This window comes from Muntiacus reevesi, chromosome 3, assembly GCF_963930625.1.
Source record: "Muntiacus reevesi chromosome 3, mMunRee1.1, whole genome shotgun sequence".
NCBI lineage: Eukaryota > Metazoa > Chordata > Mammalia > Artiodactyla > Cervidae > Muntiacus > Muntiacus reevesi.
The window spans coordinates 156,729,416-156,757,314 of record NC_089251.1 but is presented as its reverse complement, the minus strand read 5'-3'; the positions used below and the strand labels follow the sequence as shown (position 1 = coordinate 156,757,314).

Genomic DNA, 27,899 nt, shown 5'->3' with positions numbered 1-27,899 from the left:
CATAAGTTAGGAGGAAGATACTGACTTGTCTTCACAAAAATGAGCAAACTAACAGTGAAACAACATCTTTATGTGTGAGGATTACTGATCATAAACGGTGAGGCAGGTTATTCTGGACACCCTTTAAAAATAATGAACACTCTTTTAAAATCATAAATTCACAAAAACAATAAAACTAACATTAAATAAACTTTTTATACATGAAAAGTATACAAAAGTCACACAGGATAGAAACAGAGGGTTTATACTTGATGAGTGAATGAAGAAGAAAACAGAGGCAGTCTGCTACTATTGTCCTTACGAATATCTGTCTGTCACACCCACAGATACGGAGACAGATGTAAGTAGTTATTCTATTTTGTTAGAGACATTATATACTCACTGTCCATCTGCCATAACTATCAGGACATTTTAAGGAATAGAATTATGTGCGTGCGTATAAATATATATATATATATGTATGTGTGTATATCACTGTGTGTATATATATTTGTGTACACAAATATATATATACATCTCACTGTTACATGTATGCACCCATGTGCACATGTATATACATATATATACACGCATATTTTTGTATACATACACACACACATCTAACTGTAATATGTATGTATCACTGTGTGTATATATATTTGTATACATATATATGTACATCTCAACATTCAGAAAACTAAGATCATGGCATCTGGTCCCATCACTTCATGGGAAATAGATGGGGAGACAGTGGAAACAGTGTCAGACTTTATTTTTCTGGGCTCCAAAATCACTGCAGATGGTGACTGTTGCCATGAAATTAAAAGACGCTTACTCCTTGTAAGGAAAGTTATGATCAACCTAGATAGCATATTAAAAACCAGAGACATTACTTTGCCAACAAAGGTCTGTCTAGACAAGGCTATGGTTTTTCCAGTAGTCATGTATGGATGTGAGAGTTGGACTGTGAAGAAAGCTGAGTGCCGAAGAATTGAAGCATTTGAACTGGGGTGTTGGAGAAGACTCTTGAGAGTCCCTTGAACTGCAAGGAGATCAAACCAGTCCATCCTAAAGGAAATCAGTCCTGAATATTCATTGGAAGGAATGATGCTGAAGCTGAAACTCCAATGCTTTGGCCACTTGATGGGAAGAACTGACTCACTGGAAAAGACCCTGATGCTGGGAGGGATTGGGGGCAGGAGGAGAAGGGGATGACAGAGGATGAGATGGCTGGATGGCATCACCAACTCGATGGACATGGGTTTGAGTGAACTCCTGGAGTTGATGATGGACAGGGAGGCCTGGCGTGCTGTGATTCATGGGGTCACAAAGAGTTGGACACGACTGAGCGACTGAACTGAACTGATACGTACATCTCACTGGCACATGGTCATATCACTATGTGTGTATTTGTATACATACATATGCATCTCACTGTTACATGTATGTACCCCTGTGTGTGTATATTCATATATATATATACACACATATTTTGTGCACACATCTAACTGTAATATGTATGTATCACTGTGTATACATATATGTATGTACAAATATATGTACACCTCACTGTTACATGCGCATCTTACTGTGTGTGCACATGCTTGCATACATACATATACATCTCACTGTTACATACATGCTCACTGAAGTCCAACAGTGAAGTGATCATTTAACTGCCTGTGCATTTCCAGCAATCAGAGGTCACATGTGACACGTAGCAGAGGAAAGACCAGGATCTGCTTTTTTATCATAAACTGTGTGACCCTTTCTGCGTATAAACCAGACTTTCCTTAGTCAGTGTGAATAGATGCACCACAACTTTGTCATACTTGGAAAAACAAGCTCAAGTGGAGCTTACCATGAGCTTTAATTAAAATACACCCTATGGGGTCTGTCCAGCCTCGCCCCCAACTGCAACCCGAAAAGCAGAGGGAGCCGCACCTCAGGGTCCTCAGGTCCCAAAGCTTTATCCCATCACCAGTGGCTGCGGTCGCAAAGAGATTATAAGCCTGGGATTGCTGGGTCGCAAATGATGACCCCTGTAATTATAAGGGGAAAATCAAGGCATATTTTTTACAGGTTGAATTAATAAACATTACACTATTCATATCTAACAACACTGAATCTAAAGAAAGAAATTAATGAATAGCTTTTTTATTTATAAAAATATTAGAATTGGACTCCAAAAACTTCCTGTGAATAATTGCTAATGGAACATTTTGATCTTAAGAACTACCGATGTACGTTTTCTCTATATATAATGCCACGGAAGTTACAGAACTACAAATGGCAAAAGATCAAAAGACTGATAATAATACACCAAACTTTTTAAAGTGTAGGTCATAAGCCATAGTCAATAAATTATCTGAAAGATGGTCTTAATAAGGCTTTTAAAGCTTGAGGTCAGTTATTAGTTTCCTGCTTATCAAACTCTGCTTATCAATCCCTGAGCAGGTACCTGTGACGCTGACCTGGGTGAAATCCAGCTCGTGTCCCAGCAGACGCTAACGCTTCCAAGGACCTGCCTCTGATCTGGTCACTGGGCCCTTGAGACCCTTACCTTCTCCAAGCTGCTGTCAGAAGTGTTGCTATGATTTTCAGTGTCTAGTGGACTGAAACTGAACTCCATCTACAGAGCCATCTGGCCCCAAACATTACTTATATATAATGTGGTTTATAATAATTTCCATCTCCCTACTATGTCAAGAATATCCAAACATTAATGTTAAGACAAATCTAATAAAGTGTGTCCACAAGCATTTATGCTTAAAATACCTGCAAGTGATTCTTCATTTACAAACAGGAAACAAAGGCTTATATAAATTCAATGACTAGAAAAACAAACAAATATGCATTGAGTCTTAACTGTGCACCCACAGCATTCTGAACACTTCACATTTCCTCCTCTTGGCAAACCTGTGAAGTGTCAGCTACGTTACTCCCTTTTTCATATGTGAAACCTAACACACAGAGGGGTCCCTTCACTGCCTCCCAGTTACTGAGATGAGCATAGCACCGTGATCCACAGGCTGGAACTGGGTTAAGACAGCTTGACAACTCATAACACAGAAACAACAGATGCTCAGCAAATATTTAGAGGTCACCTACTAAATGTTGGGTGCTCTGCAACACCCTGAATGCAAAAAGAACAAAACAGGGATCTAGTTTAACAGAGAGATGGGTGTAAAGTTACAAGAGCTTACAATGTTGCTAGTTTCTAGAAATTGACCAGTAAAAAATGGGGGAAAAATAAAAAACAGAAATAATATACAGAGGTCAAACCTTTCAAGGGGAAAAAAAGAATTTAGAAAAATATCTGATCAAGCCAGTAGAGACTGAAGGAAAAAATGAAGCCAAGAAATATGATAAATAGAAAGTGAAGAGTTCTTTTTAAAGATTGAAGAGAAAAACAAAATAAGATCAACTGATGAGTCATCATAATAATTTCTAACAGAGTAAGCCCAACAAATAAAAGAAAGATTCCTAGTTGGATTTCAATAAAAACACTTAAAATATATTAGTTTTAACAGTTGAAAGTAAAGGGTGAGGGAAAATAGCATATGCTAAGTAAAAGGAGGAAAGATTGATTGTAAAAATATTAAGCAAAATTAGAAATAAGGCAAAGTACACCTTACTAGACTAGAGCGCTCCTCAAGAAAATTAGAGATACCAAGGGAACATTTCATGCAAAGATGGGCTCAATAAAGGAGAGAAATGGTATGGACCTAACAGAAGCAGAAGACATTAAGAAGAGGTGGCAAGAATACACAAAAGATCTATGCAAAAAAGATCTTGAGGACGCAGATAACCACGATGGTGTGATCACTTACCTAGAACTAGACATCCTGGAATACAAAGTCAAGTGGGCCTTAGGAAGCACCACTATAAACAAAGCTAGTGGAGGCGATGGAAATCCAGTTGAGCTATTTCAAATCCTAAAACATGATGCTGAAAGTGAAAGTACTGCACTCACTATGCCACCATATTTGGAAAACTCAGCAGTGGCCACAGGCCTGGAAAAGGTCAGTTTTGATTCCAATCCCAAAGAAAGGCAATGCCAAAGAATGCTCAAACTACTGCACAATTATACTCATCTCATACGCTAGCAAAGTAATGCTCAAAATTCTCCAAGCCAGGCTTCAACAGTACATGAACCATGAACTTCCAGCTATTCAAGCTGCATTTAAAAAAGGCTGAGGAACCAGAGATCAAATTGCCAACATCCACTGGATCATCAAAAAAGCAAGAGAGTTCCAGAAAAACATCTACTTCTGATTTATTGACTATGCTAAAGTCTTTGACTATGTGGATCACAACAAACTGTGGAAAATTTTTTAGAGAGATGGGAATACCAGACCACCTTAGCTGCCTCCTGAGAAATCTGTATGCAGGTCAAGAAGCAACAGTTAGAACTGGACATGGAACAACAGACTGGTTCCAAATCAGGAAAGGAGTATGTCAAGGCTGTATATTGTCACACTGCTTATTTACCTTATATGTAGAGTACATCATGAGAAATCTTGGCCTGGATGAAGCACAAGCTGTAATCAAGATTGCTGGGAGAAATATCAATAACCTCAGATATGCAGATGACATCACACTTATGGAAGAAAGTGAAGAAGAACTAAAGAGCATCTTGATGAAAGTGAAAGAGAAGAGTAAAACGTCAGCTTAAACTCAACATTCAGAAAAGTAAGATCATGGGGAAAAAATGGAAACAGTAATAGACTTTATTTTGGGGGGATCCAAAATCACTGCAGATGGTGACTGCAGTCATAAAATTAAAAGACACTTGCTCCTTGGAAGAAAAGTTATGACCAACCTAGACAGCATATTAAAAAGCAGAGACATTACTTTGCCATCAAAGGTCCATCTAGTCAAAGCTACGGTTTTTCCAGTAGTCATGCATGGATGTGTGAGTTAGACTATAAAGAAAGCTGAGCACCAAAGAATTGATGCTTTTGAACTGTGGTGTTGGAGAAGACTCTTGAGAGTCCCTTGGACTGCAAGGAATACAACCAGTTCATCCTAAAGAAAATCAGCTCTGAATATTCATTGAAAGGACTGATGCTGAAGCTGAAACTCCAATACTTTGACCACCTGATGCGAAGAACTGACTCATTGGAAAGACCCTGATGCTTGGAAGTATTGAAGGCAGGAGGAGAAGGGGACGACAGAGAATGAGATGGTTGGGTGGCATCACCGACTCGACAGACATGAGTTTGAGTATGCTTGGAGAGTTGGTGATGGACAAGGAGGCCTGGCAAGCTGCAGTCCATGGTGTCTCAAAGAGTTGGACACGACTGAACAACTTAACTGAACTGAAAGTACACCTAATTAGTAATCGTTTCTGAATGTGATAAAAACAACTAAATCTGAAAATATAAGATATTGTTCAGTCAGCCAGTCATGTCTGACTCTTGGCGACCCCAGGGACTGCAGCACTCCGGCCTCCCCATCCCTCACCATCACCCAAGGTTTGCCCAAGTTCACGTCCACTGCATTGGCGATGCCGTCCAGCCGTCTCATCCTCTGATGCCCTCTTCTCCTTCTGCCCTCAATCTTTCCCAGCATCAGGGACTTTTCCAATGAGTCGGCTCCTTGCATCAGATGACTGAAATACTGGAGGCTTCAGCTTTGGCGTCAGTCCTTCCAGTGAACATTCAGGGTTGATCTCCCCTAAGATTGACTGATTTGATCTTGCAGTACCAGGGACTTTCAGGAGTCTTCTCCAGGACCACAGTTCAAAGGCATCAATTCTTAGGTGTTCTGCCAAATTTACAGTCCAGCTCTCACAACTGTTGTCAGCAGAGTAATGTCTCTGCTTTTCAACACGCTCTCTAGGTTTGTCATCACTTTCCTGCCAAGAAGCAATCGTCTTTTGATTTCATGGCTGCAGTCAGCATCTGCAGTGATTTTGGAACCCAAGAAGAGGGAATCTGTCACTACCTCCACCTTTTCTCCTTCTATTTGCCATGCAGTAATGGGGCCAGATGCCACGATCTTAGTTTTTTTAAATATTAATCTTAAGCTGCCTCTTTTTTTTTTTCATGTATTTATATTAGTTGGAGGCTAATTACTTTACAATATTGTAGTGGTTTTTGCCATACATTGATATGAAGCAGCCATGGATTTACATGTGTTCCCCATCCCGATCCCCCATCCCACCTCCCTCCCCATCCCATCCCTCTGGGTCATCCCAGTGCACCAGCCCCGAGCACTTGTCTCATGCATCCAACCTGGGCTGTGATCTGTTTCACAATTGATAATATACATGTTTCAATGCTGTTCTCTCAGATCATCCCACCCTCGCCTTCTCCCACAGAGTCCCAAAGTCTGTTCTATACATCTGTGTCTCCTTTTCTGTCTTGCATATAGGGTTATCATACCATCTTTCTAAATTCCATCTGTATGTGTTAGTATAGTGTATTGGTGTTTTTCTTTCTGGCTTACTTCACTCTGTATAATGGGCTCCAGTTTCATCCATCTCATTAGAACTGATTCAAACGTATTTTTTTTAAAGGCCGAGTAATATTCCATGGTGTATATGTACCACAGTTTCCTTATCCATTCGTCTGCTGATGGGCATGGAGGCTGCTCCCACGTCCTGGCTTTATAAACAGTGCTGCTGCCTGTTTGACTCTTCTCCTTCACCCTCATCAAAAGGCCGTTATTTCCTCTTCGCTTTCTGCCATTAGAGTGCTATCAGCCGCATATCTGAGCCTGTTGATGACTCTCCCGCCTATCTTGGTTCCAGCTTGTAACTCACACAGCCTGGCATTTCTCATGACGTGCTCAGCATACAGCTTAAGCAAACAGGGAGACACCACCCTTATGGCAGAAAGCAAAGAGGAACTAAAGAGCCTCTTGATAAAGGTGAAAGAGGAGAGTGAAAAAAGTTGGCTTAAAACTAAACATTCAAAAAACAAAGACCATGGCTTCTGGTCCCATCACTTCATGGCAAATAGATGGGGAAACAATGAAAGCAGTGACAGACTTTATTTTCTTGGGCTCCAAACCACTGCGCATTGTGACTGCGGTCATGAAATTAAAAGACGCTTGCTTCTTGGAACAAAAGCTACGACAAACCTAAACAGAATATTAAAAAGCAGAGACATAACTTTACTAAAAAAGGTCTGTATAGTCAAAGCTACGGTTTTTCCAATAGCCATGTATGGGTGTGAGAGTTGGACTCTATAAATAGAAAGCTGAGCGCCGAAGAACTGATGTTTTTGAACTGTGGAGAAGTTTCCTGAGAGTCTCTTGGGCTGTAAGGAGGTCAAACCAGTCAATCCTAAAGGAAATCAACCCTGAATATTCATTGGAAGGACTAGTGTTGAAGCTGAAATTCCAATACTTTGACCACCTGATGTGAAGAACTGACTCATTGGAAAAGACCCTGATGCTGGGAAAGATTGAAGGCAGGAGGAGAAGGGGACAACAGATGATGAGATGGTTGGATGGCATCACCGACTCAATGGACATGAGTTTGAGAAATCTCCAGGAGATGGTGAAGGACAGGGAAGCCTGGCATGCTGCAATCCATGGGGTCACAGTTGGATACAACTGAGCGGCCAAACAACAAATTAGTTTATGTATGTGGAAAACTCCTTGGAAGGAAAGTTATGACCAAACTAGACAGCATATTAAAAAGCAGAGACATTACTTTGCCAACAAAGGTCTGTCTAGTCAAGGCTATGGTTTTTCCAGTGGTCATGTATGGATGTGAGAGTTGGACTATAAAGAAAGCTGAATGCCGAAGAATTGATGCTTTTGAACTGTGGTGTTGGAGAAGACTCTTGAGAGTCCCTTGGACTGCAAGGATATCCAACCAGTCCATCCTAAAGGAAATCAGTCCTGGGTGTTCACTGGAAGGACTGATGTTGAAGCTGAAACTCCAATACTTTGGCCACCTCATGCGAAGAGTTGACTTATTTGAAAAGACCCTGATGCTGGGGAAGATTGAAGGCGGGAGGAGTTGGGGATGACATAGGATGAGATGGCTGGATGGCATCACCGACTCAATGGACATGGGTTTGGGTGGACTCCGGGAGTTGGTGATGGACAGGGAGGCCTGGTGGGCTGGGGTTCATGGGGTCGCAAAGAGTCAGACACGACTGAGCAACTGAACTGAACTGAACTGAACTGATGTGGAAAACTGAAAGCTCATATGTAAATAAAGACTAGGTTGAAAAAAATCAGAAAATATTTACTGCTAAGTCAAAAGGTCATTTGCTAAACTGGCAAATTACAACCAAAGCGGCATTCAGAGAGAAATTTATAGGCTTAAATGCACACGTAAGAAATGCACGAAAATGGGTAAAATCCATGGCCATGGTGCAGTGAGGATGAGGATGAGTGCCCCCGGGGCACACAGGGCTCGGCACTGTGACAGGAAGGCGCACACTCGCTGCAGAAGGCGCCTGTGCTCTGAGCTCACACTGGGGGAGAGTCACGGGGGTTCAGCAGGGCCAGCAAACAGGAACGCTTTCCTGTAGCAAAAATCATGGCATTTCTCTAAAAAAGAGAAAAAAGGAAGACCTAGAGCTAATGAAGTATCTATTTTAAAGCAAATTGTATCAATTTGAGTGGCTATTATTTCTGAAAATCTAAAGTTCGGGTGTGACAAGATAGTTTCATTAAACTATTTAAAATTTTACATATTTTTTTGCTTTTCAATTCAAATTAGCTGTCTATTATTATACATTTGGGCTCCCCCAGTGACTAAGCGGTAAATAATCTGCATGCAGTGCAGGAGACCTGGGTTCAGTCCCTGGGTTGGAAAGACCCCCTTGATGAGGGAAAGACAGCCCCCTCCAGTAGTCTTGCCTGGAGAATCCCATGGACAGAGGAGCCTGGTGGGCTACAGTCCATGGGGTCGCAAAGAGCTGGACACGATTGAAGTGACTTAGCACACAGCACTCCAGTATTCTCGCCTAGGAAATCCCATGGACACAGGGGCCTGGCAGGCTACAGTCCAGGGGGTCGAAAAGAGCTGGACACGACTGAAGAGGCTGACCACACATGCACATTACAGATTTACATCACAAAAAATGCAAGTATCTCATTCAGACACAAAAAAGAGTAATAGCCAATTAGATTTTTTTTAAATATATAAAGAAAAGATATCTGCTGTGATTCTTAAAGATATCAATAAATCATACAAAATATTTATGCACTTTTGTTCTAAAAATTAACCATTTAATGATATAAAATAGAAATTAAAAATAGGAACACAAGGCCCTCACTTTTTGTGACTGGAGGATCCAATGTGTTAAATTCTGCTTGTGCAACACAAGACAGCTGCAGGTGATGCTCAGACGAGGTCATCACAGGAACTCAGACACTCACAAAAGAGCTCCACGGCGCCTGCAGATGCGGCTGCACTTGTCACCAAGCCGAAAGGAAATCAGAAACGACATATTTTTTCATCTGAGTGGAAATGGGACGTTTGGGCCAACTGTGACTTGTGCGTCCCCTGAGTGGACTTGCAGGACGACAGTTCCTGCAGGGCTGTGGTTAGTCGGAACACTTTGATGCCCAGTGAGTAACTGAGCAGAAATTTAAGGGAAGTTTAAGAAAACTATTAAGCCATGGTGTAAACCTGTAACCTTATACCCTCATCTTTTCATCCCATCATATACCATTCAGATGTTTATTTTCAGGAAGTAAAACCGGTTCTTTCCCCATCAAACACCTCAGAACTCCCTTTAACGCCTCTCATCCGACTGCACAGCGCCAGCTGCTCTGCCCTGCTTCCCCCGCCCCCCACGATACGGGAACAGCTCAGGATGGACCAGCTCCCAGGCCCCAGGGCGGGGTGGGAGCCTCGTGTGAACTGGCCTGGGGGTCACATGCACTCTGCTCCGCTGAGGCCTGGGGGAGAGTGATGGGACCAACGACACCACAGGCACAGGAGCCCAAGGAACCTGCCCCTGGTGAGCGGGTACCCTCAGCCCTGGGAACTGCCACACGCGCCCTGGTGAGCGGGTACACTCAGCCCTGGGAACCTGTACACACCCGCCCCTGGTGAGCGTGTACACTCAGCCTTGGGAACCTGCCGCACCCGCCCTGCCTCAGCCCTGGGAACCTGCACGCACCCGCCCCGGTGAGCGGGTACACTCAGCCCTGGGAACCTGCACGCACCTGCCCCCGGTGAGCGGGTACACTCAGCCCTGGGAACCTGCCGCACCTGCCCCCGGTGAGCGGGTACACTCAGCCCTGGGAACCTGCACGCACCCGCCCCGGTGAGCGGGTACACTCAGCCCTGGGAACCTGCACGCACCCGCCCCGGTGAGCGGGTACACTCAGCCCTGGGAACTTGCACACACCTGCCCTGGTGATAGCAGGTGAGCCCCCTGGAGGAAGTGACACCACGTCTGTGCTGCTGGCGTGGGGCATCCCACACCAGTGCCCCTGTGCAGGAGAGCGGCCCTGGCCTCGTGGATGCCCGACCTCCTCACCCGAGACCACAGGGTCCACACCCCACTGAGGACAGCAGGCAGAGATGCACAAGAGCAGCGGCAAGAGGCTGCCTGCAAAGCTGACTCTATCTCGGAAGCTGCGGGGCCCTTGAGGAACCGAAGGCCAGACTCGAAGTTGGGGGTGTGTGTCAGCAGGGCCCCTGAGGAACCAAAGGCTGGACACAGAGTTGGGGGTGTGTGTCAGGGGGCCCCTGAGGAACTGAGGCCGGACGTGGAGTCGGGGTTGTGTTTTAGCAGCAGGCTGGGTGGGCAGGGCTCCTGGAAGGGCGGGAGGCCCAGGCTGACCAGGAGCTGGACTCGCACCTACAGCCTCTGGAGGTTTGCGTTCGTGGCATTAACCCCCTACTGGGATTTTATATTTGAATCAGCCTAAGAACAGAGGAACCTGAGACCCAGGGACCCGTCCAGACCCTCAGGCAGGACCCAGGTCGACCTGCTTCTCTCTTTCCTACCACCTTCAAAGGCCCCATAAAGTCAAGCTCTGTCTGAAGACGTGGAAGGACGTGCGACTCCAGCCGAATGCCATCTGCTCCGACCTTCCAGAACAGCATGAGCATCCTGTTCTCATCACTGGGGGGGCACTCTTTTCTCTCGCCTTACAGAGCTTAAGTGGACTTCCCTGGTGGCTTAGATGGTAAAGAATCACCGGCAATGCAAGAGACCCGGGTTTGATCCCTGGGTTGGGCAGAGCCCCTGGAGAACAGAATGGCAACCTACTCCAGTATTCTCGCCTGGAGAATCCGAGGGACAGTGGAGCCTGTTGGGCCACAGTCCATGGGGTCACGAGAGTCGGACACGACTGAGCGACTAACACACCTCATGGAGCTTCAAGACTCAGATGTGCATGAGTGAGGGTTACTCACACCCACATCTCCCACCTTCCAGTCTGCAGTTTCTTTGAAAGCAGACATCATTTCTGTAATAATTCAGCCTGACTTTCAACTTCAGGGAGCAAAATCCGATGCGTTTCTGCTTAACACTCGTGGGAACGAAGGAATTGTGTGAAATCAGGTGCATGTGAAGATTCAGAGTTTCCTAAGGCAATGTCCACCAGGCCTCATAAGTTTATATTTTTAAAAATAGCTTCCATTTATGCATGAGACAAGTGCTCAGGACTGGTGCACTAGGAAGACCCAGAGGGATCGGATGGGGAGGGAGGCGGGAGGGGGGATCGGGATGGGGAACACATGTAAATCCATGGCTGATTCACGTCAATGTATGACAAAAACCACTAAAATACTGTAAAGTAGTTAGCCTCCAAGTAATAAAAATAAATGAAAAAAAAATAGCTTCCATTTAGTGAATTTAGCATATGCTAAGAAATCAATATACATTGTATTATTTAATCCTTATAACAGAGAAAAGCGTTATACGCAAAAGATTAAAATATCTTCTTTTATAAAATAGAAACAGAGAGGAAGATATCAGTCAAAACAGCAACATGTTACTTTTCAAAAGGAAATAACTTCTCTGAAAATATGACAAAATCTGGTTAGCTAAGTTTAAAAGAATTGCCTTTACAATTATTTTAAAGCCAAGGGTTTATTTTTATGTTATAAGTAAAAGAGCATCAAAACACCAAAATTATACTTTGCATTTTCAACTTAAACAGTTTTGGGAACCAAACCGAAGAAAAACCTTATACTGACTCTAACATATCAACTTTCAATCAAGTTTTTATGACTGTATGGTAAAGTCCAGAAAAAAATAAAGATTAGAATATTAAAAAAAAATAGGATTTATAATAGATTTATAATGGAAAAGATATATGAGTCTATTATCAAATTCATTGAAAAGTCCAGAACTCTACCAGGTCTAATAAATAATCTGGAACACCACCTTGGCAGATCTTATTCTGAAAAAACCAGTGTGAGATCATCGTTCCTCAACTCAAACCGAATTCCCACCCTAAAAGAACCCACCCCCACAGCCCTCCCAGGGGCTGCGCCGGTAGGGGGCGTCAACACGCCACACAGCCTGACACCTCCGCTGGGTCCGATGCTGCTGTCAGCAGTGCCAGGACGTCACTGCGTTCTTCAGAAGGTGCCTCCATTCGTCTGGGGGACCTACTGCACAGAGTTTAAAATATTCTTGCTCTGTTTTTTTATGCAGTTAAGATCCTGTTCCCAAAAAAAGATGCAGAAAAATAATCTTTTCTTCAATAACTCTCAGCTGAAAAGATCATACAAACCAGAAAAGCCTCCTCTTAATTGGAAATGTCCTCCTTAATGAACCCCTAAGGGTAAACTGGGGGAAACATCAGGTCGGACCCAGTCTGAGCCTCGAGGAGCCCGTCCAAGACCAGGATCCCCCCCGGGAGGAGCAGACGCTTGCTGCCCAGGGGAGGCGACTCCCCTCCTCCGTGGCCCCAGTCCCTGCCCACCAAGGCCAGAAGCCCGGACTCTGGACAGGCCGTCTAGACAGACCTCCCAGGACACGGACGTGGAGCCTCAGGCCACTGCCCTGCACATCGGGGGTCTCCCACTGCCCCCAACACAGTCTGACTCTGGGTCCAGCACCCCTGGCTCCCACTCCCCCAGGACAACACCAAAGTCCATTCATGAGGATTCAGCTCCACGGTCCTGGATCTGTGATCTCCTCCCACTCAGCCACTTACAGAACCTCACCGACTTATCAGACCACACACGCCGCCACACGGAGACTTAAACCTGAATAACATCTTGAAACTGTGGATAAGAGTCTTCTCTGAGCAATATAGTAAGACTTCATTTAAAAAAGGAGAATATCCTTGAACTATAATGTATATTTCTGCAGGCATTATAAAGTAAACCCTTAATTTGGAAAGCGATTCCAAATCTATCAAAAATCAAAGTTGTAGTCCTGAAAGCAAAAGTTCTGTTCACAAGTTTCTTGGTTGTTCTTTTGGGCAACAAAGCATCTTTTGAACTAAACTGTGAGACAATGAACTCATCAGAATGGCCACCTCCTCAGTCCCTGACCTTCAATGCCCAGTTGTGTGTTATTTGAACTCTTCCTCTGTCGAAACAGACCAGCTGCACCCGACAGAGAGGCCCGCAAATCCACAAAGGCTACCTCACATCCCTGCAGAATCCTCCCAGCACTGGAAACGCCCAAAACCACCGCCAAGTGGTAAATGAAAATGGGACTGTTTTCATTTGAAAGTGGTAAAATCAAAAACTGGGACCACAAAATCATCAGAGAGAAAGGTACAAACATCCACATTCGAAACAGCATCCAAATGCCTTCTAACATCAAATATCAAGGCTTACAGTAGCTTCATGACCAATAAAAATCACTGTTGCTTCTGGCAGCAAACTGCTGTAAGATTGCATCGTAAGTTTGTTAAACACTTAAACACAAAGTTTACAAAGGCTGTGCGCTGTCAGATGCTCACTCACTTTATTCTGACAGATCTGGTGGACAGGCCGAGAATGGGCTCCCGTGATGACGGCTGCACTGCAGCCCACGTTGAGGTCGAAAATCTCCAAGGTCCGGTTCCGCCCAGCAGTGAGCACGAGGTCTGGGGTTTGGTTAGGGAACTTCTCTCTGCAGACGGTGGCACGGACAGGTGACCAGCTATGATCTCCTGAGGCTCCACAGGACAGTCCTGACCACAACCCGCTCCCCACCTGATCCCGGTTGCCTGGCCAGAGCTGCTGGGAGGATGGGGAGGCCAGGCATGTGGATTTCCATACAGGAGGCAGAGGTCCACTGAGAGTTAAGCGAGGTTTGAGATGTCAGGAAACACCCAAATCAAGAGGTGGAATGGCTGTCCTGCATGTAGGCACTGAGCTCGAAGACAGGTCTGAGCCAGAGATTAGACGAGGAGGCCGTGGAAGTGAACGGTGCCCCCTCCCACCAGGTCAGGCTGCCTGCATGGAGGACAAGCCTTGAACGCAGCACTTGGCAAGGACGTTTCGTCCACGTGAACCAGGAGGGACAGTGGATAAGTTGGCAGCCCAGTGGTTAAGAATCCACGCTTCCACTGCAGGGGTCACGGGTTCAATCCCAGGTCAGGGAACTAAGCCCTCAGCTGCCACTTGGTGTGGCCAAAAAAAAAAATGTATATGCACTAGAAAAGTACAGATTAGAAAAAGTACTAGATCGAATAATAAACGCAACGCTAAAGCCAAAATACTCAAGGATCCGCACTCAAGGACAGAATAACCAGAACACCACATTTCTGCTAAATGTTTTTGTGTTTTTAGCAAAAGGTTCTAGCATAAAAAAATTACCTAACTAAAATATACTAGAATCTCTAATACCTTGTATCACTCCTTCTGAAATTTCAAGAATAAAACTTTTCAAAAGTTTTTTGACTTTTGTCAAAAACTGACTTTTGTAAAGTAATTAGCCTCCAACTAATAAAAATAAATGAAAAAAAAAAAGAATCTTAGACCTTTGAATAAGTCTATAAGATGACTCCCTAAAGATCAGAGCTTTGTTTATAAATAAAGTCAATGCTCTTTAATTTAAAATGATGATGCAACCACAAAAACTCAAAACATTTTGGGATCAATTTGCTGTTCAACAGCACCGCTGTAACTTTGCCATCTTCCACATGAGATGGGGAACACCATTCAGTTCACCAAAGGATGCACATGGTAAGTGTAGCCGCGTTCTGTTTAAATGCACTAAATCACCATTACCCAAGAAGCGAGCAGACCAGGAAACTCAGATCCTGTCACTCCTCTACCTCACAGGCTCCCCGCGCCCTCCTTTCCCTTCCCTCCGGGGCTCTTCTCATTATTGAGATGAAGCTGTTACACAGGGCCTCTGAGTTCCACGAGGTCTGAGTGCTGAGCCCACGCCTGGAGCCTGGACCCTCAGCACAAGCCTTTGCCGGAAGGATGACAGTCAGGATGTGGAAACATCGGACGCACAGCAGGAGAAAGGATACAGGAGTGGAAATCATTCACCGCGGACAAGCTGGTGATCTCCACGGCGTCGGTCGTGAGGAGCCTGCACACAGGTGTGCACCAGCTCTTCTGTCTGTACCTGCGAGAGGGTGGAGGACGATCAATCCCCTTGTTCCCCTTTTGCCACACCCAAGATTCTACCTTCAAAAACTTGAAAATAAAAGTTTTCATGTCACTTAATATTAACAATCATATTTCATTAATAAATGCTAATAATAAATAAATTTTATTAGGTGCAAGTTGACTATCCAAGTTATCCTTTAGGTAACTCTAGCTTTTCCTTTAGTAAAACTTCATGAAAAAAATTACTATATATAAAGCCAAGTGCAATTCAACCCTATCCATGAGAAAACAAATTTTTCTCCTAATTTTAAAATAACTGTATACTTAGCAAGACTCCACAGATCAAACCCGGGTCTGCTGCATTACAGGCAGATTCTTTACAATCTGAGCCACCAGGGAAGCTCTACATACTTAAGATGCCCAATGAGCTATAAGTTATCTGTTGCTGTTCAGCTGCCCAGTCGTGCCTGACTCTTTGTGACTCAGCACCCCAAGCCTCCCTGTCCCTCACTATCTCCTGAACTTTGCCCAAATTTATGTTTATTGCATCGGTGATGCCATCCAACTATCTCATCCTCTAATGCCCTCTTCTCCTTCTGCGCTCAATCTTTCCCAGCATCAGAGACTTATCCAATGAGTCGGCTCTTTGCATCAGATGATCAAAATACTGGAGCTTCGGCTTCAGCATCAGTCCTTCCAATGAATATTCACGGCTGATTTCCCTTAAGATGGACTGGTTTGATCTCCTTGCTGTCCAAGGGACTTTCAGGAGCCTTCTCCAGCACCACAGTTCGAAGGCATCAATTCTTTGGCACTCTGCCCTCTTTATGGTCCACTCTTACATCCATACGTGACGACTAAAAAACCATGACTTTGACTAAACAGACCTTTGTTGGCAAAGTGGTGCACAGGTGGGCAATGGCCAAAGCCATTAGGGCTTAGAGTCCGAACCTCTCAGACACTCGAGGTGCGGATGAAACTGGTTGTCAGCCTGTCCCGTCCACAGGGAAGTAACTGCTGGGCAGGGGTCTGATGCAGAGAGCCGGGCGCAGAGTGGTGCCCAGAGGGGTGACTCGGAGTGCAGGGAAAGGCCTCACGTCCCGGGAGAAGAGGCCACACGCATACTCAGGCCAGGCCAAGTCTCGGGAAGTTTGGGAATGAAGCTTAAGGATCAGCAGAGATTTCACAGACCCCTGTGTATCCTGCTGAGACTGCCCAAAGCCACACAGCGGGATGGCTAAAGAGGCGGCAGGAGCAACTTGATGTGGACAGGACAGCCCAGGAAAGGGTCTCAGAGAGGAGAGTCATGTGCGTAAAGGGGCTGCAGGCACCCCTGCAGTGGGGAGGGCCCGGAGTGCCTCACGGATAAGGTGTAGGGATCCTGACCCAACCCCACACCTGCCCAGGGCGCAGGAGTCCCCAGTGCTGGAGGCTGGCAGGTGCCCATCGAGGTGAGGCCGTCAGCACCACGGGGACTCTGGGTCAGAGGTGAGGGATGTGGGAGGGGGCCAAGACAAGAGGCAAACAGCTTGTCCATGAGATCAGCCCCACCCAACACCCAGGGTGCTCCTGGGGCCCTGAGGCATGCAGGCCTAAACAGGTCTCCCTTTCATCTTGCCATGAGAAACACAGGCGTGATGCCTGGAGCTACAGCAGCCACCTTGTTCTGCAGAGTGACAAACAGTGGGACAGAGCCACCCAGAAGAGGGTGGTGGGCAGGACCTGATGGAAACACCAATGCCGCGGTGTGAACAAGTGAGCGGCGGGTCGGCTACAGGAAGGAAGCTGGCTGATGGGCCCCCACTCTGCAGGACGCAGGAGGGGGAGACTGCGGGCACCGCCTGCAGAGAAGTGCGAGCCCACCACCATGTTGCCGGGCGCCACCTACGCCCCCCTGGGCTGGCCGGAGAAGGGAGTCCAGAGACGCCCACCAGGCCCACCAGGCCCACCGCCCAGGGCGGCCCCACTGGAACAAGCGAGGTGTCTGTATGAGGGAGCCAGGAAGAGCTGCGGCCGCCTCCTGTCGCCCGACACATCCCGACAGGCAGACCCACAGAGAGTAGCCATGCTCGTGAGCATGGTCGTGATCAAAGGCGTGTCACACATGAACCGCCCATCGAGCCACACGGACGGACACCTGCGGGGCAGCACCTACAGGCCAGCGACGGGGTCCTGGGAGGGGAGCGAGGGGCGGGGCTCAGAGGGGAGGCCTCTGGTTCTCTCTGCAGGTTCCATTTTCTTAAACGCTTTGAAAACAAAGACGGCCAAGCATCAGTGTCTGCCAGCGCCAGGTGTGCCCTGCAGGGGTTTAGCAGACCACACACGCACATCTGTGGATGCGTATGAAAAGCATGCCATGCACGCGTGCTCAGTCACATCAGACCCTTTGCTACCCGTGGACTGTAGCCCACCAGGCTCCTCTGTCCATGGGGTTTTTCCGGCAAGAATACTGGAGTGGGTAGCTATTTCCTCCTCCAGGCAATCTTCCCAGCCCATGGATGGAATTCCTATCTCCAGCATTGGCAGGCTGATTCTTTAACACCTTAACTTACTATAAACAGTAACTGTCTCACATACAGAATGTGTTAATCATGTTGCTAAATGAGGGCAGTGGCCCCCTTTCCTGAGTCCCGGCCACTGGTGAGCCCTCCGAGGCCCAGACCTGACCCCCAGGGAAGCTCTATGTGAGGAGAAGGGACTTCTGCTCAAAGGAGGGTGTGATCACATCCTGGACCGCATTACTTTATTTACATCCGACACACGGTTGAGATGCAGGGTCCCGGACCGCAGGGGCACTACCTCCGTAAGTCGTCCTTGCAGGTGTCGATGTGATGCTTGAGCAGCTGGACCTCGGGGCCCGAGGACGACAAGATAAACGCATCGATATAATAAAACTGTGCGGACTGGACAGGCTTAGGGAACATGTCTTTGCCCTGCAATGCACATCAGTCATCATCACTAATAAATAAGTGTCAGTAAAAACTCTACAGCTGTAAACGTGAAACCCTTTCATCCTAACACAAACATCCACTTATTCTAAATGTACAGACTGTGTCTTGGTAGAACCAGCGTACAACCTTCCGGTCTTCTTCCTTTCTAAACAATGCTACGTAATTAAAATGTTGCTGTAATGACTAAAATTCGGAATTCTGGCCATTTAAAAACTCTAAAATGAAAGAAAGTGGGAACCTGACCATTGAAGCCAAAGTTCTACACGTGTTTTAAGCCCAGTTCTGAGTGTCTGCTCCTCCGACGACACGGCACAGCCCATGCAGGGTGCAGAAGTCGCCAGGACTCTGGGCCCCAAGGCCACCCCGCTCTCCCCTCTCGGCCTCTGAGGCCCCACCTGGGAGTGCCCAGCCTCCCTCAAGGAGGGCCCCAGGACTCAGTCCCCTTTTACAACCAGACTCACAGGATGAGTGCTAACAGTGTCCTTGAAACCGCTTCCTGCCAGCGAGGAGCCTGGTGACTTAGAGCCGTGTCTCCTGTCCCCCCCGCACCCGTCTTCCTGACCCCCTTTCCTCCGTTTCCAAACAATCTCCCATGAAGTCACCAAAAGAAGGCATCTTTCTCCCCCAAACACACTTCCCCCACATAGTGTCCTGTGGGCATTATTATCGCCTCTACTGTAGCATCACGTGCATTTTTATCTTTAAATTATTCCCATATGTTACTATTGTTCTGCCATTTCCAAGCCATGCAAATGTCAGGCTTATTTAACTGTGTGTATGTGCGTATGTGTGCACGTGTGCGTGCGTGTTACGTGTCACGTATGCGTGTAAACACACGGTGCTGCCCGCCTGCCCCCAACCCCCGGCTGCAGCGGGAGAAGCTGGGCGGCCCCGACCGCCCCCGTCTGCACCCCGGTACCCCCGTTACCAGACGCAGCACTGGCTCCGGGCCGCGCACCGACCACACCCGCAGCGTCCCGTCCTGGGAGGCAGACAGCACCCAGTGGCCGTCGTGGCTCCAGCACACGCTGCCCACCGCGCCGTCGTGACCTGAGGGCAGAGCAGGAAGAGCGGGCCTTGAGCCTCCCCAGAGCAGAAGAGCCGCCGCGTCCAGAAGGGAGTGACCCCGCGAGCGGAGGCGTCTCCCAGCCAAGCGCCCCAGCGAGCCGACGCCCAAGCAGGTGGGCCTTGCTTCATTTAAAGACCAAACACAGTCTGCGAAGAAGGTGGTAGGCGATGACACTGGCCGGCCGATGGCTACAGTGTCTGAGCAATTAGACCTGCAGATAACGGACCGCTTATCCTTAGCACGTCCCCTCCTTTCCCGGGGAATAAGCGGGTGCTCGGGAAGGGTGAGGAAACGCCCAGATCAGGTGGTAACACCAGGGGCAACCCCACAGCCGCTCGTGGGGGTCCCCGGCTCCTGCCGGCACCGGCTGCCCGGCTGGTCCGCTCGGTCCGACGAAGCGCAGGACCCGCTGTGGCTTCTGTCTTGGCCCCTCCGACTCCCGGCACGCACCGGCCAGCCCCGGCCTCTCTGCTTGGCGTCAGCCACCTCCGGCTCTGAGCCCACACACGGCCTGATTTTTGGACCTGTTTTGCCCTCACGACCCCTTAGAAAGGCCATCGCGGCCGGGAGACAACCTTAGAATCAGCCAGCAGCGCCCCCACGGCCACCGAGAAGCGGAGCCCGTGCGGGGAAGGGTTCTCGGAGGCCGACACTTAGAGTTTGGAAAGAGAAAACCGTGGTCCTGCGAGAGGAGATTCAGAACCAAGACGGCCGGGCCGGGCTGTCCATGGGCCACAGCGCGCGCACGTGGGCGAGAAAACCGGCGACGCCTCCGTGCAGAGCAAGGCTGCACCTGAGCCCTGCGCTGCCCCGGGGCGGGCTCCACGCGCCTCCGCGGCTCGGACTTCCCCTATGGATGCTTTGTGACAAACCGCAGAGAAAGAACAGCCAAGGAGGGGACACTCTTGTCTCGGCGAGCTCACCCCAGACGGCCGCGCGCACCCGGGGCTCAGCGTGTGAACTACACTCGGGAACTTGAGATCGGACAGAGAGGTGTAGCATCACACATCACCCCGGTCAGAGAGCCCCTGGGAAGAAGTGGGGACGCCATCATGGGAGGACGGACAAGCGTAAACACGACTTGGAGCAAACGGAGAGCCAGGACCGCCGCGGAGAGACACCAGAAATGGCTTTGCTGCCCTCTGCTGGGAGCTGCAGCGAAGGCACCATCGCGTCCCCAGGACGGCCTCCCCGCAGAGCCAGAGCCGCCGGCCTGCGTGGACCGGCGGGAGCTGAACACCCTGAGCTCCAGACAGACCAGCTCACCCCGAGCAACTCCCCTCCCTCCCGCCTCAAACGAGGCTGCTCGGGGCCACCACCTCCCCAGGCGGCCAGAGGCCTCAAGGCCACATAAGGTGGATTCACCGGGGCTCCCTCGCCCCGCCACGCGGAGCAGACCCCTGCTTCCGGTCCCCCACACGCCCACCGCTGACGAGCACCGCCCCGCCCCAGGAGCAGATCAGACAGGAGGCTGCCCACTCCCGCCCGAGGGTCAGGAAAAGACCGCGACTCCCAGGGACCCCAGGACCCCAACGGCACCTTCTCCTCCAAGCTCCGCCCTGGACACCGGAAGCGCCTGGACCCCAAGGCCTGTGCAGACACTGGCCTCAGGGTGAGCGCCGAGACCCCCAGCCCTGCAGAGCCACGTGCCCATGGGGACCCCGCCAGACCCCCTTTCCTCAAGGTCTTCTCCCCACAGCCACAGCGGACGGCTCCTGCCTCTGATGACTGACGCCCCGGGTGTGGACAGCAGGACACGCTCAAGAAAAACAGCAACAGGACACACAGCCCTGACCCCAGCCTCCCCCAGGACACACAGCCTTGACCCCAGACTCCCCCAGGACACACAGCCCTGACCCCAGCCTCCCCCAGGACACACAACCCTGACCCCAGTCTCCCCCAGGACACACAACCCTGACCCCAGCCCTCCCCCAGGACACACAGCCCTGACCCCAGTCTCCCCCAGGACAGACAACCCTCACCCCAGCCCTCCCCCAGTACACACAACCCTCACCCCAGCCTCCCCCAGGACACACAGCCCTGACCCCAGCCTCCCCCAGGACACACAGCCCTGACCCCAGCCCTCCCCCAGGACACACAACCCTCACCCCAGCCCTCCCCCAGGACATACAGCCCTGACCCCAGCCTCCCCCAGGACACACAACCCTCACCCCAGCCCTCCCCCAGGACACACAACCCTCACCCCAGCCCTCCCCCAGGACACACAACCCTCACCCCAGCCCTCCCCCAGGACACACAACCCTCACCCCAGCCTCCCCCAGGACACACAACCCTCACCCCAGCCCTCCCCCAGGACACACAGCCCTGACCCCAGCCTCCCCCAGGACACACAACCCTCACCCCAGCCCTCCCCCAGGACACACAACCCTCACCCCAGCCCTCCCCCAGGACACACAACCCTCACCCCAGCCTCCCCCAGGACACACAACCCTGACCCCAGCCTCCCCCAGGACACACAGCCCTGACCGCAGCCTCCCCCCAGGACACACACAACCCTGACCCCAGCCCTCCCCCATAGGATACACACAGCCCTGACCCCAGCCTCCCCCAGGACACAAAACCCTCACCCCAGCCTCCCCCAGGACACACAGCCCTGACCCCAGCCTCCCCCAGGACACACAGCCCTGACCCCAGCCTCCCCCAGGACACACAGCCCTGACCCCAGCCTCCCCCAGGACACACAACCCTGACCCCAGCCTCCCCCAGGACACACAACCCTGACCCCAGCCTCCCCCAGGACACACAGCCCTGACCCCAGCCTCCCCCCAGGACACACAACCCTCACCCCAGCCTCCCCCAGGACACACAGCCCTGACCCCAGCCTCCCCCCGAGGACACACACAACCCTGATCCCAGCCCTCCCCCCCAGGACACACAGCCCTGACCCCAGCCTCCCCCAGGACACACAAACCTGACCGCAGCCTCCCCCAGGACTCACAACCCTGACCCCAGCCTCCCCCAGGACACACAACCCTCACCCCAGCCTCCCCCCCAGGACACACAACCCTGAGCCCAGCCCTCCCCCAGGACACACAACCCTGACCCCAGCCTCCCCCAGGACTCACAACCCTGACCCCAGCCTCCCCCAGGACACACAACCCTGACCCCAGCCTCCCCCAGGACACACAGCCCTGACCCCAGCCTCCCCCAGGACACACAACCCTGACCCCAGCCCTCCCCCAGGACACACAGTCCTCACCCCAGCCCTCCCCCAGGACACAGAGCCCTCACCCCAGCCCTCCCCCAGGACACACATCCCTCACCCCAGCCTCCCCCAGGACACACAACCCTGACCCCAGCCTCCCCCAGGGCACACAACCCTGACCCCAGCCCTCCCCCAGGACACACAGCCTTGACCCCAGCCTCCCCCCCAGGATACACACAACCCTGACCCCAGCCTCCCCCAGGACACACAACTCTGACCCCAGCCTCCCCCCCAGGATACACACAAATCTGACCCCAGCCCTCCCCCATAGGATACACACAACCCTGACCGCAGCCTCCCCCATAGGATACACACAACCCTGACTGCAGCCTCCCCAGAACCACAGGGACAGGAGCAATGGTGGAGGCTGGGGACCAGGCTGCAGGTGCCCACCAACAGGAAGGACCCTGGCATGGGGCCAGCGGGCCTCAGACAGACGCCGATCTCGAGAGACAGCAGGAGTTCCAGGCTCAGTGCCACCCCTTCACAGGACTTTGTGTGTCCACAACTCCATCGCACTTAATGAAATCTTAATCAGCTTGACCTTCTGAAGTGACTGACCCCAGGGTTTAGCTGACACACCCCTTGCCCTCCGCCCAGCATGAGGGGCGGTCCTCCCAGGCGGCACTCAGACCCGTCCAGCCGTGACCGCCAGGTGCACCCTCAGGAGAGGGTCAGCTCCGGCCCCCGGCATCCACGGACTAGACAGGCATGTTGGACGGGAAACGCTGTCAAGTCTAAAGCATGAACACAGACCCTGCCAGTGGATGACACCCACTGGGATCCATGGTCATCACACTGCGATGCATCACCGGCTAGTGCTCTCAGAAGTGGAGACCTCCAAGACGGATTTTAACTGAGCACCACGGGGCCCCTTCCACGAACATGCCTCCAGGTCTGGCCCCACAAGCGATGCTCACCCTGCTCGGCTCAGCAGGGTTCGGCGGAATCCGGTCATTTCGTTCCCCAAGTCAGCCACAGCTCTAGTCTGTTCTTTGAAAGGAACGAGTGTGGCGCTTGCAGATTAACAACAGGACCATAATGAGGCTGAATCTGTGCCCCAGAGGATTAAAAAAGTCATGCTGAAGCTACGCCCACAGGGCAAACAGGAACCGCGACCTTCAGAAATCTGTGAGCTCGTCGGACAGAACAGCAGGTGAGGGATGTGCGTCAGAAACCCTCCACCAGTTACCACCCTCACTGAGCAAGCTCACCCTATAACCACCCCAACAGAAAATGCCTCTGACACATGGGTCCCTATAGTTACAGGGACTTAAGCTGGTTTTCAGGAATGTGGAATCAGCTGTGTGCAGCCAGCCAAGCCTGTTGGGACCACTGACCCTAAAACGAGGCCTGTGCAGGTGTCTGATGGACGACCTCCTGACATCAGGGGCCCAGAGCGCCGCCCTCGCCTCGTGCCTGGCGCCTCTGCTTCTGAACGTGTGTCCCACGAAGCAGCATGCAGCCCTAAGCTGTCTGTGCGGCACCAACTGCCTCGCCCGGTCCCTACCTCCCACCCCGGCCCCCGCTCCGAAGACCACCCTGCCTCTCGGTCCCATAAGTGCCCGGCCCGCCTCGGGGGGCAGGGCTGAGCTCTGCCCTCCCAGCTCCATGCTTGGATGCCTTGTGTAAACCCTTCCTCTGCTGCAAACCTTGGCATCTCAGCGTTTGCCTCAGTGTCTGGCAAAAGGACTTGACTTGGTAACAAGAGAAAAACACTCACAAATCCACATTAACTAAAATTCTACATCTTACCTGACAAAACAACAGGTGTCCCAGTAAGATCAGCATTGCAGACCAGGGACAAGTGGCTGGCTAAGCCACAGGCCAGCCGCTGTCCATCTCCTGCTTGAGAAAGTAAGAGAAGCTCCTTATAAGCCGTAACTCAGAGGCACCACGCTTGCAACAGGTGAAATTATAGAATTTTTCAGTTAACCTGATGTCCGTTTTCTCAGGAAGTGAGGAAACCTGAAACAGGGAACGGAGTTTCCTCGACTCCCAGTCCCTGGGTGTGCAGGGCCCACCGGGGGCTCACGTCAGGCCCAGCTTCTACGGACAGGAGCCGAGGGCTGGGGCTGAGGGGCCTGCCCAGGACGTGGGGCTGGTCAGAGGCGGCAATGGGGTTTGAACCTGAACCTGCTGGGACGCCCCGAGCAGCCAGCCTCCCCGCCTCCCAGCCTCTTCTCAGGGGCCTATCTGCCTCAGCCATTCCATCAAACACTGCCCTAAAGTAAGGCATCATAAATTATACATTTCCCCCATAATATTCAAACCTGAGGATCCCACTTTTATGGTCACATGCTTGGTAAGCATATAAAATATCACATAAATATTTACTGATAATACTACATGTCTAATTTCCCAAAATTATTCAAAAAATTCTTTGGCTGGCTGGAATTCTATGAAAAAAACAAAAGGAAGTCAGTAACCTTTCAGATTTGGGCAGATGGCGGATTTGGGCCGACGGCTGGTCAAACACTCAAGGAGGTGGGGGTGGGGGCTGGTGCACAGACAGACCCTGGACTTGGGCAAAGGCATATTCTCACCTGTAAGTAAATCTAGAAACCAGAAATGATGTTTAACTCTGAAAAGAGCTTAAACAGTGGAGCTACCTGGATGAGAGCTGCCTCCTGGCTTCTTTGAGTTCACAGAAAGGAAGTAAAGGTGTCCGGTTGCCCTTGAGAGGGAGTGGTTGCCAGGGGCCAAGTGTGCGCGGAGAGAGGCTCCACCCACCGAAGAACCAGGAGACCAGGTCTCCAGGGGGCAGTGGCGGCCCTTCTATAGCCTCTCTTTGGATGAACCAGCCTCTGTATGCAGCGCTCCTGCCAGGCTCCCTTGGGGCTCTTGGAGGAGACGGCCACGTACTCAGAGCACAGACCTGGAACAGCTAATAACCAAACCAGAGCTCCTGCTGCCAGGAGCTGCAGGGCATGCATGGACGCCCTGGGCTAATCCTAGTGACTTTCCGGGAAGCAAGCTTTGACTTTAATCTAGACTCAAACAATGTCATATGACTTCAAACAACCAAGATTTAAAAAACCTATTTAAAATGGAACAACGGGCAAAACAAGAAACTTGCAGTGAAGCACAGCTCTGGCTGGAGCGGCATACCTGAATACTGAATACAGAGCAGGGCAGCCTGGTCATGGGCCATGGACAGCTGCTTGCTCAGCTTGCTGGGTGGAGGACTCTCCAAAGGGTACTCCTTACTTCAAGGAAGATCAGAGAAAATAATTGAGAAAGTCCAAAGTAACATTAGAAATAAAAAATATACTAGAAATAAGGTGAGTGTTTCCCTATTTACATGTATAATTTTATTCCACAACATTTATATGTGTGTGTGTGTGTATATATAAACTCTTATATAAACTCTTCAGAACCATGAAATAATATGTATATGCTGCCTCCAGGAGACTCATTTCAGAGCTAAAGACATACACAGACTTAAAATGAGGGGATAGAAAAACATATTTCATGAAAATGGAAACAAGATCATAGTAGCAATACTCAAATCAGACCAAACAGACTTTAAAATAAAGGTTATTAAAAAATAAACAATGGCATTATATAATGATAAAGGAATCAATACAAGAAGATATTATACTCATTAACATATATGAACTCAATAAAACAGCACCTAAATATATAAAGCAAATATTAACAGGCATAAGGGAGAAATTAACAGCAATACAATAATAGGAGGAGACTTTACCACCCCACTGCCATCAAAGCAGAAAGCATCCAGAAAGAAGGTCGATAAGGAAGCGTGTTTTAAATGACACCGTAGACCAGCTGGACTTAACAGATACCTACAGGACATTCCCCATCCAAAAACAGCAGAATACACATCCTTTTCAAGTACACATGGAACATTCTCCAGGATAGATCATATGCTGGGCTACAAAACAAGTCTCAACAAAAGACAGGGGACAGAAACTACATCAAGCATTTTTTCAAAACATAATATTATGAAACTGGAAATCAATTACAGGGAAAAAAATGTGAGAAGCACAAACACTAAATAATAAGTTACTAAAAAACAAATGGGCCAACAAATAAATCAAAGAAAAAATCAGAAAATACCTCAAGACAAACCAAAGTGGAAACACAACTTTCCAAAAATTTATGGGATGCAGCAAAATAAGTAATAAAAGGGGAAGTTTTATAGTGCCACAGGCCTTCCTCAAGAAACAAGAAAAATCTCAAAAAAAAAAACCTAATCTTTCACCTAAAGGAACCAGAAACAGAAGAATAAACAAAGCCTAAAGTCAGCAAAAGAAAGGAAACAATAAAGATCAGAGAGGAAATAAAATAGAAACCAAAAAACAATAGAAAAGATCAGCAAAACAAGAATTGTTTTTTGAAAAGACAAAACAAAACTGAGAAATCTTTACCCACGCTATCAAGAAGAAAAGAGAGAGGCCCAAATGAATTAAAGAAGAAGTGAAAGGGGAGAACTAAAAACCAATACCACAAAGGTAGAAAATGTCATTAGAGAATACTGCGAACAGTTATATGCCAATATATGGACCATCTAGAAGAAATGGATGAACTTCTGGAATCATGCAACCTTCCAAAACTAAATCAGGAAGAAATACACAATCTGAATAGATGGGTTACTAGTAGTAAAATTTTATTAGTGATTTAAAAACTCCTAGCAAACAGAAAGTCCAGAACTGAACAACTTCATGGGGAAATTCTACCAAACACATAAAGATGAGCTAATTCCTATCCTCAAACTATTACAAAAACTTGATGAGATGAAACACTCCCAAATTTACCTATAACACCACCATCACCCTGATACCCAAACCGGACAAAGATGCTACAAAAAAATTATAGGCCAATATCATTGATGAATATAGACACAAAAATCCTCAACAAAATATTACAAACTTGAATTTAACAATGTATATAAAGGATCATACATGATAAAGTGGGATTCATTCCAGAGATGCAAAGATGGTTTGGTACTCACAAATCAATCAATGTGATATACCACATTAAAAAAAGAGATGATGAAAACAACACAATCACCTCAATAGATGCATAAAAAGCATTTGACAAAATTCAACATCCTTTATCATAAAAAAAAATTTTTTTTTTTAACTCCCTGGAAAAACCACCACAGGAAACCCAAGCTCAGCAGAGCCCAGGGCTGCAGTCCATCCTCGACCACGGATGCTTGAGAGGGCCTGATGGGGCGTGAGGGCATCTGGTGGA

The 27,899-nt window shown here is 49.0% G+C and overlaps 1 protein-coding gene across 1 annotated transcript in view; it reads right to left on the bottom strand.

Moving 5' to 3' along the window:
- The window catches only part of WDR27 (WD repeat domain 27), a 141,281-nt gene that overhangs the window by 79,922 nt on the left and 33,460 nt on the right, over positions 1-27,899 (bottom strand). Inside the window, exons 16-23 of the mRNA XM_065930967.1 lie at positions 25,788-25,885; positions 25,106-25,234; positions 24,432-24,521; positions 19,310-19,431; positions 18,230-18,363; positions 15,349-15,446; positions 13,847-13,968; positions 1,924-2,021 (exon numbers count right to left, since the gene is read on the bottom strand). Of these exons, the coding sequence (XP_065787039.1) occupies positions 1,924-2,021; positions 13,847-13,968; positions 15,349-15,446; positions 18,230-18,363; positions 19,310-19,431; positions 24,432-24,521; positions 25,106-25,234; positions 25,788-25,885 (891 nt within the window). The remainder of the gene's footprint in view (positions 1-1,923; positions 2,022-13,846; positions 13,969-15,348; positions 15,447-18,229; positions 18,364-19,309; positions 19,432-24,431; positions 24,522-25,105; positions 25,235-25,787; positions 25,886-27,899) is intronic.